The sequence below is a fragment of the Lissotriton helveticus genome, chromosome 2_2 (assembly GCF_964261635.1).
Source record: "Lissotriton helveticus chromosome 2_2, aLisHel1.1, whole genome shotgun sequence".
Lineage (NCBI taxonomy): Eukaryota > Metazoa > Chordata > Amphibia > Caudata > Salamandridae > Lissotriton > Lissotriton helveticus.
The window spans coordinates 126574996-126595378 of NC_136060.1; the positions used below are offsets into that span (position 1 = coordinate 126574996).

The window sequence follows — 20383 nt, forward strand, 5'->3', positions numbered from 1 at the left end:
AAGACCATCATTCTAGTTCCAAACAATAGTTCGTACGGACTGAATCCCCTCAGAGAATTTCTTGGCAGGTTATTTAGACTACGTTGGACACTTATTAGATGTTTGACCCACCCAGCACCCGAACCTAATACCTTCGCTGTTATAGATTGCTTTATGCCCTTGGTTTTTTCTTTACACCATCCCGTATCCCTCAGGAAGGAAGTGAGAAGAGTCCCGCTATGCTATGCTCATCTGGCCTTGCTTCCCCATAAGCTTGAAGGCTAAAGGGAATACATTAGTCAAAACGTAGCATGCTCCTAGCGTATATGCCATTATAGACTCGCAAATCTTTTTATAACAGTCCAGACGTCAGCCGAGCGCTGGGGTCCTACATCATGAGTGTAAATGAGTCTTTATGTGTTAATATAACGCTTTTTTTGTGATGGGTACTTTTTATTCTTGTTGTGTTTCTGGAGCGAAGTGCCATGGTAATAGTCCTCCTCGCTCGCCACTGCGATCTCTATTGCAGTCTGGGCAGTTTTTTACATAAATCTGATGATGCAGGCTCATGCCTGGCCACCAGTACGCTGATTGTAATTCTTCCAGAGAATCTTTCTGTTTAAGGTGTCTGAGACCCTCACCCATATGTGCGTCAGCTATTAACAAGCCTCTCCTGTCCGTGTTTGGAATCACTCTATCCCCCACTCCAGGGATTCGAGCAAAAGGAACGGAGTTTGCATCGATTATGTATGTATAATTGAGTGGATAATTGATCGGTAGTGCTGAGCAGTCGCCTTTTGATGACGTTTTCACCGCCAGCATAGTTTCACCGTCAATGTGTTTTACTGTACTCTTTTTCTTGACTACGGAAGCCGATTTAGTTGCTGCCGTTGTGGCTTTCTCAGCCAATGAATTCCCTGCAACGTGAACGCCATCACGCTGATGACTCACTGAATGTATCACGTGAGTTTTTGGTAGTTCTTTCTGTAAAAGAGCTACTTGTTCCCAAAGCAATTTTTGCTTTATTGTTGCACCTGTGTCATCTTTGTAACCGTTTTGAATCCATTTCTGTAAATCGTTATTGTATGATTTGACGCAGTAATACGAATCGCACACTATAAGTGTCGGGAATTCGCGATCGGCATTATCTAGCGCCATTTTTAACGCTATAATTTCAGTTTGTTGTTCTGAATTATTTTCCACTGAGTGTGTTTTTGTAAGTAGAGGTCTTAATTTACCTCCGCGCCACACTTCCTTTACAATTTCGCATGTTGCCTTGTAAGCCAGCTCTCCCCAAACTGAGGGTTGAGCATGCCCGTCTGTATGTATTATACAGGCGTATTGTCGTAAAGGCAGAATGTCGATTGGCAGAGGGTATATTATTTCATATTCTAGATATTTTAATTCCTTTAATTCTGGATCAAAGTAGTATTTTACTCTGTCCGTTGTAATCGAATTCACCCATTGTATCCATTCTGGATTCAACGCTGTTGTTGGTAAATTACATGGGGTTGTTAATGCCTCAAAGGCTGACTCCGCTGTTCTGACTGTGATACGTCTACCGTCAGCGTTGTCTTTTTCTCTTGCTATAGCCGTTTGAACTGCATGAACAATGTTTTCTTTAATACTGAACTTCTTTTCAGCTTCTGTGTACAAGTGTGAATTGTACGCAATTGGTACCTTTTCTCCCTCATTAGAGGTCAGGTATGTGAATCCGCATCTTCCTGGGATGACTCGAATCACAAGATTACGTGTGTTATCACGTGTTTCTAATTTTGTTTTAATTAGCATGTCTGTTTGTAAAGATCTCAAAATTTCTGTGTGTTTTTGAGTCCAATTGATTCTTTTAAAATCTGGTTTTATTAGATCATAAAGGGGTTTGACCCTTTCTGCATAATTTGCAATGTATGTTCTTCCGAAATTTAGGAAGCCTAGAATTGATTGTAAGTTTTTTAGTGTTCTAGGAGCTTGGAGTACAGCACATTTCTCTAGGAAATTGTCAGCCAGGCTTTTGCCTTCACTTGATAATTCATATCCTAAAAACAGGACTGTTAGATGGGCAATTCTTGATTTTTTAAAGTTGAATTTGTAACCCTCTGCTGCGAACCCAAGTATTATGGTGTTCACTCTCTTCAAGTGAGTATCCAAGTCATCATCTGTTAGGTAAATGTCGTCGACATATGATAATGCCTCGTCATCGTATGTTTGTAGTAATTCTGTTACTCTCTTTGAGAATAATCCTGGGCTATTCTTGTGCCCCTGGGGTAAACGGCAGAAACTTTTTTGCGAGCCATTTACCGAGAATGCAGTCAAATATCTGCTCTCTTGTGCTATATTTTGACAAAAGAAGCCATTAGAGATGTCTAATGTTGTTTTGTATTTTTTGCGTACTATGTTATTCATTAGTGCAGCACTATGTGAGTTTTGTACTGCAAAGGTTTTGCAACATGAGTTAAGGTGTCTGTAATCCAAAACTAGACGATATGAGTTATCTGGTTTGGAGACAGGAAACAAAGGATTGTTCATTTGTGAGGTGCAAGTTTCAATCACCCCCTGGTATTCAAGTTGATCTAGGATCTCTTTTACCTGTTTTTTAGCTTCTTGCTTAATTGGGTACTGCCTCTGTGCAGTAGGTTGTGATTTTAACTAGATTTTGTGAGGAGGAGAGTCCTCATCCCATCCTACATGATTTTTATATAAAGCAGGAGCTTGAGCTACTGCCCACTTTCTAGCAAGTGTATATTTTTTATGAATTGGAATATGATTTGAGAAGGCAGGCATAATTATTTCTTCGCCATGAGGGCACTCTCTGACAAACTCGGGTGGCCAGTCTCGTTCAGCTAGAAGGATGTCATAGCCCTGGGAGAGATTATCCCAAAAGAGACCCCTTATTTTTCTAGTCTTATCCCCCTCTATACGTAATGTTATTTCATATATTTTGTGAGGTTTGCTGACTCTGGTGTCTGCAGTTTCCACTTGAATATATTCATTCGTGTCCACTGTCTCCAGATGATTCATAAGGACTTTGCGAGCTATGCTCACTTCTGCTGCGCTGTCTAGCATTGTCTGAGCCCATTCTCCGTTTTTCAGCTGTGTCCTCAGTATTCTCGGCATCTTTGACTACTTTAATACTGGCTACCTTCTTTTTTGGAAATTGTAACTTTTTATTTGGATGAGCAGGTTCCTTGTCTTTGGACTTGACGTGCTCTTCCCTGTGTTCTGATCGTCCTCTTCTTTCCGATTTCTGCGAGGAAGTCTGAAAAGATTGAGAGGGACGTGTATCATTATCTTGATATCTATCAGGTTTCTTTATATTATCCCTATTTCTAAGGTTGTATTTTTTCCCAGAGGGCTCACTTTGGGGAGACCTGCGTCCTTGGTTCGGAGATCTTTCTCTCCGCCGAGGAGACCTTCCTCTGGACTGGAATCTTTTTTCTTTAGGATTGGATTGTTTGTTTCCATCCCAGCTCTTTTTTTGAGTGTTTAAATTATTTTTAATAAATATCTTTTCAGGACTTTCAATCAGTTGAGGTTTTACCGGTATTCCACCCAGACTATCCCTTCCTAGTTCTTCATAGGATTTTTCTATGATTCTGGCAATTTCAGTTGGTTGGTCCGCTATGTCTGTCTCTTTTAACCTGATGCGTGCGGGCGGAATTCCGCCCGTACGCTGGGAATCTGTAAAGTGCATGTTACATGACGAGCTGGGCTCGTCATGAGCGTGCGAGGAGGCTACCTCATGACGAGCCCAGCTCGTCATGAGCGTCGAAGGGGTTAACCTTTGGCGGATCGCCACGTTTGCTGCTTCTCCCTTTATGTTGGCTAATAATACAGCCGAGACCTGCTTGAAGTCTTTCAGTAATTTCATACCAAGAGTTAAAGCGGGTTCTGGACCATATTCATATTGAATTTGTTTTAGCACATCTGGTATTACTGACATGGATGGTACACCATGTGTTTTCGTGTATATGGAAGCAAAGACTGTACCCCAAGTGTCACAGTCCTCCACGTGTGGTGCGATTCCCATTGGAAGACAGATAGTCAGAATCCTGTGTTTATCTACAGGGGTGGTGTCTGGAAACACCGCCTCTATTTGAGTGATTTTTTGTGCTAGCCAGAAAGGTATTTGTTCCTGTTTTGCGGGTACTTTACCTAGACAGGACTGTATGTTCTGTGGTGTAATTTTATTTGTGTTACCCTGATGAGGGGTCAGCTGTGGAATTTTACTTGCTGGTTGGATTGTTGAAGTCCGCATTACATATTGGACTAATTGTCTATGTATTTTGATTAGTTGTTTTAGCTGTATTAGAAGCTCTGCTGCAGACATTTCTTCAATGTCTGGATGTGGTGTATATCCGGCTAGGACCGGCCACGTTGCTCCTGGTCTACCTAGTGGACCGAGCCTGGTGATGTGATTATTATGTTTTAGGGCGCCATCAAACAAGAGCAGGTGCTCTTGGAATTTGAGTGGTACTTCTACCTCCTCGAAAGGAGTGTAGGTATCCGGTGGTTCCTCTATTTTATAATAGTGGAACTCTTTTGTTACAGCGTTCGCTGCTGGAAAGTTCATCCATGAATAGAATACCTCTGTCTGCCGATATTCGTGTGCCTCAATTACGAATATGACTGTACCACCTCTCGATGTCAGTCCATTTTCTATAAGTTTTAAAGTTATAGATTTTCTTATGTTGACCGGGATGAGTTTTATATCCGGGTCATTTTGTAGCAGAGTATTATCAGCTGCTACGAGTTCAGCTGCTAGTCTAGCTGTCTCCCTTTCATCATCACGGTCTACCATTTTACCGACAGGAAGGTTATTCTGTTTGTTTGCAGATCAGGTTTCTACGGAAACAAAGATTAGATGCACAATATTTTGGAACAGTGTATCCTTCAACGTTGACTAAACCAAGAACCATACATAGGAGTCTCCTCCTGCGAGGTTTGGCGGATATGACCTTTTACCCACTCCAGACGTCTTTGGAGTATTATGGGAAAAAAGGGGTTCTGTGTGAAAAAGCACGACTGAGTTACTCTAATGTCTTGCGTTAGTTTTATCGCCTATCCAAACGTTTGGGCGCCATGTAGTGTAGTTCCTATTATCCCAATAGGCTCTGCGCATTGGAATAATATCTTCAATAGTATAGACCTAGGGCAGAGGTTAACTAGGTCTTCTACTGACGATATTAGACTTAAAGTTTTTGGTTTTGCCAGCTAGCTCCGAGTTCACTAGAAACTTTCTCGAATAGACAAGGAGGAGTTTAACTTCCCTGGATAGACAAGAAGGGATTTCGTTTCTGACAACCATAGAACATGACAACTTTGCTCTCCCCCAATCAAGAGTGTATCTCTAGAGTCGTGTGAAAACAAAAGACAACTTATTTTACTCAGTCAGTACGTGCATTCTTAGTTTCACCAGTTTGTAGAGAAAAGGAAGAGACGGGCGTGTTCAATAAAAGATGGTATTTATTGATCAGTCTCTTTTCTCGTACAAGAGAAATGAATCGATATTATTGCGATACTTATGGTTAAGTAAAGTGCATACAATAAAAGCAGAAGTATAAAATAATACTGCAGAAGCATTGATATGGTTTCTAAGCCATATGATATTTAAAATCGATAAAATAGATATATACATATATACATTGACTAATCGTACTCAACTGGTGCTTCTAACCACGCCTACCCCAGTGTACCTGACCTAAGCCTAATACGTGAGCGGGAGTAGATAAGTAGCAGTTTAAGTTAAGTTTGTTTTGCCAAGTGACTGACTCAAGAATTCTCTGCAAGGGGTTGTTCAGTTCTGTACCTGAGATCTAGAATGGTTGAGGGCTGGTATCTCTCGTCTCTGGTCTTGATATTCCAGCTGCCTGCGAGGGCTGCTTGGAAGCGCCGGAGCTGGATTTCTCGGCAGGAGAAAACAGCGTCTCGTTCTCAGCGCGTCAGGAAGGCGGGGCAGCGCGTGTGGGCTTCGCTCTCTGCTGGGCTCCTCAGCACGTCTCGCTGCTCCGATCTCGTCACCACCGCGTGTGTTTGCTTAAGGCAATGTCGGTAATATTTATACCTGTAAGGTGTCGAGATTGACGTAAGGATGGACATGGATACGTCAATAAGGATGTCATACGAACGGGCTTGTTCGCACATTCTTTTGCTGAAGTTCTCGGTGAAATCAAAACAATGGCCGCAGGGATTTTCCCAGGTTGTCATAGGTTTGATTTGTTTTGAGAACTCCGTATGCCTTATCAGGGGCTGGAGGAATAGTGCTTGTCTAATTAGATGGCATGCGTTATTACTTAATCAGATAACACGTTTCTGTGCTGTGGTGTGGCTTAATCAGATAACGGTTTTTTGCACCGTGGGTCGGCTGCTAGTTAAGTATTAACCAGAACAGGGTCAGGAATAGGGGAATCGATACAGAACCTATAGGAATACATCACAACTCTATGACATGCATGCTTTTTTTCTCTCCACATCTCCTCCGTCTGCATATCTTAGACCTCATCTTTTTCCTTTTCAGCACCCTATTTTAACTCTCCCCTGCATGCACATCCTTGCATCTCCTGGACTTCACCACTCCCCAAAATACACATCACACACACTCACCAGAAAGCTCTGCCTTTTCTTTTACTTCCCCCTTGTTAATATTTTAACAACAGTTTACCTCCTTCATATACATTTGCAGTGTTGACGAATTCAATACAAGTTCTAAGTTGGATAGCACCTTAAAACAAATAAATGTTTTAGGAGACCCCACAATTCATTCATTGCTTGTGACATGCACACCTTAGCCTGGATATTCCAATCTAGGATTAAGCAGCATAATACATTTCAGTGGCTGCTCGAGGCTACCACGAGGAACTTGTGGTCTGCAAGGCTGAGTTGCACTATTTCAGTCATCTACTACCTGTGAGGGGAATAAAACACATTTCATCATCATGAAACATTCACTCCTATAGTGAGAAGTGCTGTAGCTTGCCATGCCACAGGCGGCGTTCACCACTCTATACTGCATCATTAGTTGTCAGACGAGATTTCTTGTGACTCTTATTGTCAATAATTTTATTCTGCTTTCTACATTCATCACTTCTCTGGAGAAACCAGGGTGCTTATTTATGGCAGGCGCAAGCCTCTCAATCAAATTTGTGAGGCCCCACAAAGCCACTCTGTGTGGCTTTGCATGGCCTCATAGATATGGATTAAGACAAAGTAGCGCAAGTCGCTGCATTGTCTTACTCTGCGTCAAGGAGGTGTTCCATTGGTGTTGCGGTGAGTGTTCCCACGCAACACACATGGATTTTGACGCTGCCCCAGATTTACTTAATTATTTAAATCAGAGACAGCGCCAAAACCTTACGCCTTCGCAGAGCAGGCGTAACAAGGAGAAATATTTCTATTTCTCCTTGTTTTCTCCTCTGCATTCTGCAGCACACATAGAAAGAGGAAAATGCATCTCGGGATTGTTTTGTGCAGTAATGGGCACCTTCCTGCACAAAAACAATTGTGCCTGCAACGGAGGCAAGGGTGACTATGTTGGAGCTTGGCAGCAAATTGTGCGCCAGTGCAGGGTAGAAAGGACAGGATGGAATGCACCACATTTCATAAATACGATGCATTCCTGCCCATTCACAGTGGCATAAGGCAAGCAGCAAGAAGACTTGTGGCGCTGCCTTACGCCAATTCCTCATAAATGAGGCCCCGGGTGTGCATCACTGCACTGCGCAAAGGTCCATACATCATGCAATCCGCCAATGAAGTTTAAGCTGCAGTTGTAATTAAAATACACACTAATTTCAAGGCATTCTGTATTACCATGTTGCGGTGATGTGACATCATGTTTGTCATTCTACATCAATAGGATGATTTAATTATCATGCCCCACTGATTTTGATGGTCCTATTTACGTTCGCAGGAATTTTGATAGGAAGATTTATCATTGCACCGATTAACAGAAAATATTTGATCCCGGCAGTCAATATGCCATAGGTTTATCTCTATAAACTCTTGGTTCCTCCACTTCCCATCTATTTCATGACTAGTCTGCATGGTCACTCATTGCTTCGTGATCAATGAGGCAGGGTGGATCATAGGTACTTTACTATGATTGTTATCTATGTTGTGAACATTTGCTGTTGTGGGCTGCTCTGTCTCAGATGCTCTGTATAGACTTGTTATCTTTGATGAGAACATTTACTATTGTAAAGCGCTCTGATACCTTCGGTCGAGCTAGTGCTGTATAAAACTCTCAAACAAATAAACACATTGGCCAATCAAATCAAATAAAGCTTTATTCGGTACATAGAAAATGACCATAAAAGCATACTGTAATATAAAAACAATACATCATTCACAAATACATTTATGTACAATTTTTTCACAAATTACTCATAAAAGGCATTTATACCCTTTTTTTTGCATTAAAAAAAATATATATGTACAGTTTAACAGAATGTGATCTATCCGGTTTCATAATTCAAGTTTTCCAGGTAAGTAAGATCCTTTCTTCGCTTTATGGCCGTCAATATAAAGCGAATTATCGCACTACAAATTGACACATTTTCCAAATTAATCAACTTTAAAAGAATACAGACTATTAGCAATAAAAAGAAGCCGTAAAATAGATTTTCTAATGTCTCTGTAAAAATTACAAAAAAGTAGAAAATGAAGAGTAGTCTGAAAAGATCTACCATCACACGGGCACTCTGGTAAATTAGAGCTCCACTTACCCACCTTTGGGAATGCAACCTGCTAGTGGAGCGTATTCAGCCTTAATCTAGTTAAATACAATCTATGTTGTATATTAGTTATAAAAATAAGATACCCAATAATAAGGGTAGGAGCTTATACACGGTTTATCACTCAAAACAACATCCCTCGATGAAGCCCTGACATTAAGGAGCCTATTTCTTTAGTTATTTTTTACTAAAATTTTTAATATCTTCTGGGGTCTTAAGATTCACGGCCAAATTACATTCAATTAAAAGACGACAAATATGGATTAGCCATGTTATTCTCTTACAATGATCCAGGGTGAGGCAGTCCAGAATTATATCCCTGGACCAAATTCGATGTCACAAAGTTAAGGCGGCTATACTGATCAGATCATTTACATACGGCGTATCTGTCTCCCTATGGACTTTAAAAGTGGCTGTAGAATTTGGTACAGATAACAACCTTCTTAAAAATGATTTTGCAGAGTTTGTAGTGGGGAGAAATCTGCCATACCCCACAAGCCTCCTCCGTAACAAACCCAGTAATACACTTCGACCCATATCATTTTAAAATTTCCCGTACTGGTTTATTACCAATTTTGTGTGAAAATCTAAAAATAGCCTCGAAGGATCTCAGGAATTTTAATTTACATAAATTAATGTGTGAACTCTATATACCCTAACTATTAAAAAGTATCCCCAGATAAGAAAATGTAAAAGTCCTCTCTATAGATACTCCATCAATGTAGTGTGTTCTGTTCCTAGTTTTCTTGTTCCCACACGTCATGACTAGGGTTTTACTCCAATTAATTTTCAAGTGTTTTTCAGTCATGAAGGTTGTGAAGTTATCCATCAGTAGTTGCAGGCCATTTGCTGTCCTGGAAATTAGGATAGCATCATAGGCATATAATAAAACTGGGGTAACGTGCATACCAACTTTAGGAGCATCAGCTTTCAGACTCTGTAATAACGAGTCAACACCGTTAATATAAAGTGAGAATAAAAGGGGGGCAAGGGTACAACCTTGTCTAATCCCACGAGTAATTCTAAAGTGCTTTGTGCATTCCCTATTCTCACTGAAATGTATCTTTGAGGTTAAGTGAGCATATATTTGCGATAAAAAGCTAATAATGTCCTGTGGGGCACCCATCCCTTCGAGCGTCTGCCATAACTTAGAATGATTTACTAAATCAAACGCACTAGATAAAGAAACAAAACAGAGGGGGAGCCTTCCTTGGCAAGGGTGTATTTCCCTATAAGCAGCTCAAGGTTAACACACTGCTGAATCGTTCCAATACCCCTTCTAAAACCATACTGGGCTACAGACAACATATTTTTTTCCTTTACCCAGCGTTCCAATCTGGCCAGCATCATTCTGCCCATTACTTTAGATGTTGAGTCGAGAAGGGGTATTGGACGGTAGCAGCTCGCGCTGCCTCTGTAACCTTTTTCAAAGATGGGGACAATCACACTCTCAGCCTAAGTTGCAGGTATCACCCCATTGATAGTTGTGTTAAAAAATTATATAGGAGAGGTACCCAAAACTCAATGTTATGCTTAAAAACATCGATTGGACCCCATCCGGGCCTGCAGCCTTCCCGCTAGCACTGTTCTTAAGGGCGGTTTTAATCTCATCATGGGATATGATTTCTAATGTAATATAATTTTTAATAAAATAATGTTACAATTCTCAAATATATTATTAGTCTGCTGTGTGGAATTAAAAATGGTTTCAAAATGAGTTAACCAATCGTCGGGCGTCACTAATGTATCAACTTTAGCGGATTGAGTATCTTTAAATAATGGCTGATCCATGGTTTTCCAAAATAGTATTGAATCCTTAGTCTCAGCTGCTTTAATTAAACTATCCCATGCATTATCTCCAATTTCCATTTTTCTTTGATGTATTGCTTGTTTATATCGTTTTCGTAGAGTACTGATATTTTACCTAATCCTGGGGATTGCTTTTTATGCTTCCTTTAAATCCGTATTAAGTCTAGAGCACTGCTGATTAACCCATATTGGGCAATATTCCCTGTTTATCCTAGTCTTGTGTTTCAGGTCTTTAGAGATTTCAGCTGAGATGTTTAAGAAAGCCTTAACAATCTCATTACTACTAGAAGAGTTATCTAGACATGTTGTAATGTGGTGATTAGTTTTCTGGACTATCCTTTCTGAAAAAACAGTAGGAACATTGGCCAATCACTGGGTTTTCAACAGACTGGGACATTCAATTAAACAATTAGCTGAGCTGTTTCACAAGTAGGAGTTGTACATCATCATCAGTGGGCCCAAAGAGGCTGAGGATGACAGTGCTCACCTTGAAGTCATTCTTTGGATTTGTTTTTGATTCTCAGTATCTTTTGTCCTAGATGTGGAGATGTTCTCCTTGCTGTCAACGGCCGAAGTACATCAGGGATGCTGCACTGCTTTTTGGTGAAGATGCTGAAAGAACTAAAAGGAAGAGTTGCACTTGCTGTTGTGTCCTGGCCGGGTTCTCTGTTATAGGAAAGAAAGGACATTGAGGAGAGACTGATCAACCCATAGCACGAATGGGGACACAAGCCACTTGAGAATGACACCAGTCTCCTTTGGCAACATCGTGGTTTATGTTTTAAATCAAAAAATGTAAATATAGATGTTGTGCAAAAACAAAAACCAGCCTGGTGTGTGTGGCATAACCTCCACATGTGATATAAACACTTACATTGAAAAAATACCTGTTGTATAGGTTGTAAGGACGTGTTTAGTGGACTTGGCCCAACCTGCTCACCTGGGTCCCGTTGAAAAGGTATTACCTCCAGTTCTGTGCCAATTGCAGAAACTCCTAGATACACTGTGCTGGCAGTTTGTGTGTCCAATCAGTGCATTACTACAACAAAGGCCTTCATAAAACAGCTGTGGTTTGTGTGTGTACACCTCCTGTGTAATACTCGTGAACAATCTGATCCCTAATTCACTGTTTTGTGAGACAAATAGATGCTCCTGAAATGATAACCCTCTGACATATTTTTCTAATAATCCAGTTGGAGGCTTCTACACTCGCACTTTGGTTGACCAACCCTGTCCATTTGTCTGTGTCCGGCAATTATTTTGTAAGTTGTAAAATACTTTGTAACGTGAAAGATACTTTATTTGTTGTTGATAATAAAAGTCTTTATGAGTACATTATTGTTTTGAGGTCTATTTAATTAAGAGTAGATATGCTTGCTTCAAGTTTATATCAAGTAAAGTCTGAGGTATTGAGAAAAGTGCCTGTTTGAGGGAACAAGTGGTTTCATAAATATGAGGGCAAGCTCAGAGTCCAGACATATCACAGGAGCAAGCAAACATGGACGGGAAGGGGACATGGCGATTGCGTCAAGTTAGTTTTTTCAATTACGTGGGGCCTGCATAAGAACAAATGACCAGATACAGGAAGAGACCTGTTTTTGGTTTACTTTTTTAAAAGCTGTGCCCCCAGCGCTCTCAGTCATAAGTCAAATGGAGAATTTATAAATCAAAACCTTTTAGTCACTATCAATGTTTTTAAAGTCAGTTTGGATACTTTCTCCAACCAGTCAATCACGATCTACCAGTAGCTTCCAGACACCTTCATAGTAGCTCACAGCCTTCAGTTCATTTTTAAATAAGCACAAGGTCATATTTTCCTTTTAAAGTTCAGGTAAGGCTGTGTTTATTTTACATTATTATCATCAGGGTGCAGATAGCCAGGCCTGATGATGAGCAATGCTCAGTCAAATTTATGACGCAGGGCAGGGCTGGGTCGCAGAGTTGAAGACTTAAACAAAAGTCCTTGTCAAATCAATATTGGGGCTGTGAAGAAAATTATGCTCTTAAATGGAAGACAATTAAAATGAAAAGTTACCTTAATAATTAAGTCAACTCTTCATTTAAATTTTCTCTCATTTCAAAATGTTGCATTTGCAAACAGCAGGCCCCTTACTCCCAGTGGCCAGTAGTATAATTGAAAAATACAGTCTTTTTTTTAAATGAGAGAAAGTGCAGAAAAATGTTCCATATTATGAACATTTTTGCTGAACATTTTTCTGCATTTTAAATTTCGTCCATAAAAAGAATTGTAGGTTTGTGTTATACATGTAACTGTTATCACATAAAGTACACCCGGCTGTATGTGAGAGAGAGGAGGAAGGAAGTTGGGAAAAGTGTAATGTCAGAAGAAGGAGAGAAAATTCCTCCAGGACAAGAACCCTTGCTCACCGTTAGGTGACATGCTTCATCATATGGGTTCCCTCCTCACACCGATGTGTGGGCTACAACTCCCCGAGGGGAGGAATGGAGGTGTTTTCTCAAATATGAACGTATATAGCGCCACATGGAGAAGAAGTACACATCAAGATTGAGGGCCTCATTTATGAGCCCTCCTTGTGACACCAATGATGCGCCATATTTACAGTATGACACATCATGTCGCAAGGAGTTACAGATACGTCAGTATTTCTGACATATCTGTAGGCGCAAAAATGACGCATTGCTGGAGTGTGTCACAAAAGTGACGCAACTCCAGCAATGGGTCATTACACATGGGCAGTCCCATGTGAAATGTGCCTGCGTCAGTCTTACGCCTGCCATGAGGCAGGCGTAAGATATTGACGCATTTGTGTCCTATAAATAAATAAATAAATAAACCGAATTTCGTTGCGCGCACTGCATCGCATTTGGTGATGCAGTGCACCCAACGAAATTCGTTTTATTTATTTATCTGTTTACTTACCTGTTAATCCATACAATACTACCCCCCACCCTGCCCTTCCCATCCCCACGTCCCCGCCCGGCAGGTACTTCCACTACCGTCCGCGGCTGCTCTGAGGATTGAGCTGTGGATATAGCGTGGCTGTGCCACTGATTAAACTCACCTTTCTTGTTTTTACAACTGGGTTCACCTAGATACATGGGTTTTTCCATCCGGGCGCATGCTTGGAGACGAGCCGCACCTTAATGACAAGAAGTGCTAGCCACGTGCAGCGCCTCATGTACTTCCGTATCAAATCGACTTTTGGGGGCCACCTGTGGTTACCTCTGAGTGCTTGGAGCTTTAGTACGCTTATTACATGTAAAAATATGTATGGAATTCACATGGAGGCTCACTACGCGTTTTTTGAATATGCATGATATGCACATACCCTGGCTTTGTGGGCTGGCACCCCGTCCATACTTGGTTCATGCTTGAATCTTTCATGTCTAGACACCCCGTGAGGAACACTTTGCCACGTTGCGGATTATGGCTTTATCTATAGCTGAAACACAGTCCTTTCTTTTAGCAGCCATTTAACAGTGCAGTTACCGTCCCCTGATGTGATTTATCATGATCATGGACCTGGTAAATATTCTTTGGCATTTACTCATCACCACCAGGAGTCACTGCATCAGCTGCCTTTTAATCATCTCCACTAAATCCCTTTCTAGAATCCAATCTACGGTGGATCTATCTTTGAAGACCTCCTTGTTATTCATTACCATCCTTCGGGTAGGTTCCTCGGTCACCTACCTAGCTTGTCTTTTTGCACATGTCTAACACACCCATATACTAAAACACTCCCCTCTTTCAATTGTGCAGGCTGTCCTTGTGTTCCCTTCTTCCTGAGGAAGACCCTCCGTGCCTACAAACAATTCACACACTCTTTTGGGTCGAAAAGTCAACATGCTTGTCCTAATCCAGACCCTATTCTCTCCACTCCACGTGAAAGGCAAATTAAGTCCTGGTCGGACTGGAGATTCATGTACCTAGGGACGGATGTCTTTTGAATGACCATTTTTAACTATGTGTACTGCACTGTATATATCTTGCTCACAACCAGCACTTTTTTGCACCTTTGTCACTTTATCACTCTTGCGAGTTGCTTTGTGTATTGCTCATGACAGCCTTACTGGGTCATTTCTACAGAAAAAAGTTATTATTCTTTCAATACATTCTTTTGATTTGTTCATGATTGGTGTGTTCTTCTGTTCTATTCTTCTTCACTGAATTTCATTCAATAACAGTAGAGAGAAATACCATTACTCAAACAGTTTATTATTTGTTAAGTAGGAAAGTAATTTGTACCCGACAGAACCAACATTACTCCACATTCTACACACCCAGGTTCTGAGGGGCACTGGGTTACCTCATTATACTAGATGTACACTATTGATTCAGTGATTGATATGTTGGCAGATCGATTTGACCGCCTACAAGAAAAAGTGAACCGACATGAAGAGCGGCTTGACCAACTTGAGCACTATAACCTCTGAGATTGAGGACTAGCGCTCCTTGACAGAAGAACGACTACTTCAGATTGAAAAAATTCTCTAAGTCATTCAGAATAAGAATGAGGATTGGAGGCGTGGTCACAGCACGATAACTTGTGCATTCTTGGGGGTCTCGAGTCGACCACCATGGGTCACATGGAGGATTTAGTGGCAACCATGCTACACTCTTTGGTGAAGCCCCATCTCTCACTGTGATCGTTTAGAGGGCACATAGATTGTTGGGACCGCACCCTCCTCGGAGATCCCCTGCTCGCCCGATCATAGCAAAGCTAGGGGGCTGGCAGTGATCCTCCACAGAGGATTACAATGGTGCATGCCATCTGTGCTCTACGATCCGCAGGGTCAGTATGTCATGCTGGCCGGGATCTTGCAGGGCTGCCCATTGAAATAGGTTTCAGTATATGGTCCAACACAGATGATCCTGCATTTTTTGCAGACGTCTGGAGACTAGTGGGTACCATGGGGTCCGGTGGTGATACTGTGGGGCGGTGACCTTAAGTGGTATTGAATGCCTCAGCGGACAGATCCAGCATTACACATCGTCCACACCCACACGCTACTGCTCAAGTACACACAATCATAGTAGACAATGGATTGATGGACGTTTGGCGAGCTCATCAAATACATAGTACTGAAGAGACATGCATCACCTCCACACACGACCCTTGGTCCAGAATAGATTTCTGACTTGTTACCAGAGATATGGTTTTCTTGGACTCTTGGCATCAGACATCTTCCTCGGACACTGTCTGATCACACCCCTGTGCTTCTGGAGGTGGGCCCACTTACTGATGCCCCGCATGCTTTTTCTCAGAGGCTCACTGCTGGCACTTTTCGGGACCAGGTGTTCCATCATGAGGTTCGAGATGCCATTGTTGAATATTTTACTATGAACTTGCAGTCTGTGGACTCCCTGTCCATTCTCTGGGAGGCCTTCAAGATGGTTATTCGCGGGGGCTATACTGCCAAACAAGCTGGGGTGTTGAAGACAATACGTACGACTCAGTCTCGTTTGGAGGTGGACATTCACAGCCGAGACTTGCTCACGTCCATCCATGTAGTGTTTATGGAGTATGAGGAAGAAGCCCTTAGAGAGACTTATTACTTGAACAAGGAAACTCGGGCCAGGTGATATGGTGAGGGGAAAGCGGGCGTGTAAGACCTTAGCAGGTTGTTGCGTAAACCCTGAGCTAGCCACTATGTGGTCAAACTGGTAGACAACCATCAAAATATACAAGTGTGAAATGACGCAGGCTAATGCATCATGGTTGATTTCTACACCAACTTGTATTCTTCTTCCCAATGGCCCCTCCCCCCAACTTGATCTCTTACTTGGACTCGGTGCAATTCCTCTGGCTTAAGGAGGGTCACTGTCTTTTCTTGAACAAGCCCTTCACGGTAGAGAAGATCGTTCAAGTCATTGCAGGGCTGCCCGGTGATAAAGCCCCTGGTCTCAATGACCTTTTGACGGCCTTTTACAAGGAGTCCACACCTTTGCTGACCACACATCTTCTTGATATGTATGAGGAATCTGTGCAAACATGGGTCCTCCTTCCCTCATTGTGGAGGCCCTTATTGTGACCATCCTCAAACTTGAATAAAGATCGTAAACAGGGTCCTACAGACCACTCTATGATAAATATTGATAAGATTTTGGCGATACTCATTGCCTCACGACTTTTACCTCTGTTTCCTCATATGATTTATCCAGATCAATTAGGCTTCGTGCTGAGACGATCTACGGCTCACAACCTGCAGACCTTTATCGCCCTCCTTCATACACTTGATGCGACTTTATAGGGTGCTGCGCCCTTCCTTGATGCCTCCAAGGCTTTTGACTCGCTTGAGTGGCTCTATCATTTCTGCCTCATTGAATGCATTGGTGTGGGTTGCAAATTCATTCATTTAATCGACTGCTTTACACATTGTCTGTTGCACGTTTGTGCATCAATGGCATAATTTTGCCCCCTTTTGCAATTGCTCGTGGCTCGCGTCAAGGGTACCCCTTGTTCCCCATTCTTTTTGACCATTGCAATGGAGCCGCTTGTGGCCCAACTGCGACAACACCACTCGCACCGCGGACTGGCCTTCCGACCTAGGCTTGTCCCCATCTCTATGCACGTGGACTACGTTACCCTGTACATAAGGAAACCACTAGAAAATCTTAAACCACTCCTCAGGGAGTTCATTCGGTTTGGCGGTATAGCTGGAATCACTATCAACTGGTCAAAGTAAATTTTATTTCTGCTCACTGATGCCACACAAACCTTGGCTCCTAATTTCCCCTTGATGTGGTCCCCCAATTCTGTTGATACTGGGGATTTGGCTCAATCGGAACACAGATGTACTGTGGCGCGATAACCGTGGCAGGCTGATGTCGTGGCTCGAGGATCAGGTGACAGTATGGTCAAGACTACCACTGTCTCTAACTGGCAGATTGTCATTGCCAACATGGTCATACTCCCTAAATTCCTTTATCTTTTTATTAATCTGCCCCTTCCTCTTTCGACTTGCATTACAGCTCCGGTCCCATCTTGTTTTGTCGGCCTGGTCTTGCAAACAGCCCCACATGTCGAGGGAAATTCTTACACTCCCCTTTGAAAAAGGCAGCCTCAGAGCGCTTGATATGGATCTCTATTTAGTCAGGGCCCAGGTCCACTTTGCACATTTCTGGCTGATCCCTATCCAATTTCAGCCACATGGGGGCTCTGAAGCGGATCATTCAGCCATATGCCCATTAAAGACTGTGCTGTCTGTCCCTCAATGGAGGGAGCACTGACGAGCTGATGCTGTGGGATGCACAGTCTGGGTGTGGGATGAGTTTTAGAAGAGAGTGCATTTGGACAATCTGTTCACCCCGTCCGTGCTGATCCTGGGACACTCGCGGCTACCTGCGACATCAGAAGCTGGAATGTGTAAGCGACTGTGTAATCTGCAGCTCACTTCCTTTGGATTGGTATACCCTGATAACAATTTTGTTACTTATGAACAGCTATATCAGATCCCCTCGGTGCCTCTCCTGGACACCATGACTTATTATCAGTTCTGAACCTCCAAGCATGACCTCCATACCACCTATTCAGGCCCCCCCTGTGTTTACCATGCTAGAGGAGATGCTTACTAATCCCTTGCCACACAAACTGATCATGCACATTTACGATGGTGTGCAGCGGTCTGCGCTGATTCAGACTGCTTCTGCCTGACAGATCTGGTCAAACGATATATATATATATATTTTTTTATAAATAGTTATTAAAAGAAGAAAAAACAAATTACAAGGCAGAAAGGAGACAGTGTACATGGACATGCGTTCACATAGGAGGACACCTAGGCACGATATTATACAGCAGATCAATCGTACATATTGTGGGTAGGGGGCCAGCGGGGAAACAAATTTAAGGATAACAAAAAGCACATAATACATGGAATGCCGGATCAGGGGGACAGAGGGACTTCGGGGTTGTCCACGAACGGAGGCGCACATAGATTTCCACGGTATGCGTTCCATTGGCTCCAGATACTATTCCATTTTCTAGGTTTGCCCCGCGCTACATACACAGTCTTCTCTCTGAACATACACCAGTCCATATTCTCCTTCCACACCGATACCGTGGGTGGGCGCTGGGAACCCCACAACTGCGCTACATCTCTTTTGGCAATCATATTCCCATGGGTCGCCCACTGTGTCTGGGCCACATTATAATCATTCAGCTCCCACACATTCAACAGGCATCTCCTGGCCTCGGGCTGCAGCACCACCCCCGTGACTCTACCCATCACTGCATGCACATTATGCCAGAACTGCACCAACTCCGGACACTCCCAAAGTATATGGAGGAAAGTTCCAAGTATCCCACAACCACGCTTACATAACCCATCCGAGGAATAACCCATGCGAATCAAGTGTGAACCAGTGATATATACACGATGTAAGATTTTGAGCTGAACGAAGCGAAGACGGGCAGGAATCGCAACTTTTTTAGGCGAGGATAATGCAACTTGCAAATCCTCGTCGTCCAGCTCCAAACCATCGCCGGTCCAGACCTCCCTAAGATGCACTAGCAGATCCACTCAGGTGTTGATCAACTTCTTATATACCAGGGAAATGGTACTGTCGAGGACGTGGCCGTCAAGGATCCTATCTTCAAGGGGGGAGGACTCAGGGACGACAGTACCCGCAGGGAGAACCGAGCTCAAGGTATGGTGGATCTGTGTGTATCGGAAAAATTCCCTGTCACTCAATTCGTATTCTGTCTTTAGTGCCGCAAAGGTCTTGATTTTGCCCTTGACCCAAAGATCGCCCACTCAGCTAATACCAATCATATCCCATTTATCAAACCCTTTCGTTTTACAGAGACATCCCAACCTTTCAGAAGCATACAAGGGGGTCGCACGAGTCAATCGATCGTCCCATCCCACAGACGCATTCGCAGCATGCAACACGCGTACAGCAATCTTGGCAGGTCCAGCTAAATCCTTGCCCGCCGCCCTAGAGTAGAGCGCCCTCCTGTAGTCCCCGCCCGGTAGCAAATACTTATCCATCTCGAACGCCGGGTTAGGAGCAGGCGCATATGTCGCATGATTGATCGCACTCAGTTGCGAGGCCCAATAGTAACGCCTAATATCCGGCAACGCTATACCCCCATCATACCAGGGAAGAGTGAGTTTAGCGAGGGAAATACGTGAGCGTCCATCCCAAATTAACCGTCTCTGCAGGCTCTCAACCTCTCTAAAGTAGCTGGCCGGGATAATATCAAACGTATTCTGAAGCGCATACAGAAACCTCGGCAGGGCCATCATTTTAAAAAGGGGTGCGCGCCCGAGCGGCGATAGCGGCAATCCGCGCCAGCGCACAACGTCAAGTCTCAATCTCCGAAGGGGGGGAGCAGATTATGTTCGTAGCGAGCCGCAGGGTTTAAAGATATAAACATCCCCAGGTACTTAAAGCCCGTCGGAGAGATCCGAAACGGGCATCTGCGAGGCAAGGGAGGGGGACCGTCCGAGAGCACGTAGACACAGGATTTAGCCCAGTTGATAACAAGGCCCGAATTCTTCCCAAATGAAGTGAGCACATCGAACAAAACATTCAGAGATTTTCGAGGGGATGTAAGGTACAATAGAATATCATCGGCGTATAGCGAGACGCGATCCTCAAAGTCCGGGGATAACTGGATCCCCTTAAGCGAGGGCTCCCAGCGCAACCAGGCAGCCAATGGCTCAAGAGCGAGCGCGAAAAGCAGTGGTGACAACGGGCAGCCCTGTCGCGTGCCCCTCCCGAGAACAAAAGACGCTGAGACCCGACCATTCACAACCACCTGCGCCAGTGGCTCCGCATACAAAAGTTTCACCCACCCGATGAACCCAGGGCCGAATCCGAATTTCACAAGAGCGGCCCAGAGATAAGGCCACTCAAGAGTATCGAAGGCCAT

At 43.2% G+C, this 20383-nt stretch overlaps 1 protein-coding gene across 4 annotated transcripts in view; it reads left to right on the plus strand.

Moving 5' to 3' along the window:
• The window catches only part of LNX1 (ligand of numb-protein X 1), a 300305-nt gene extending 288455 nt beyond the window's left edge, over positions 1–11850 (plus strand). For all 4 annotated transcript variants that reach the window (XM_078678190.1, XM_078678191.1, XM_078678193.1 and 1 more), the window contains one exon: positions 11057–11850. In XM_078678190.1, coding sequence (XP_078534316.1) covers positions 11057–11192 — 136 coding nt within the window. In that variant the 3' untranslated portion in view covers positions 11193–11850. The remainder of the gene's footprint in view (positions 1–11056) is intronic.
• Positions 11851–20383: the final 8533 nt, after the last annotated feature.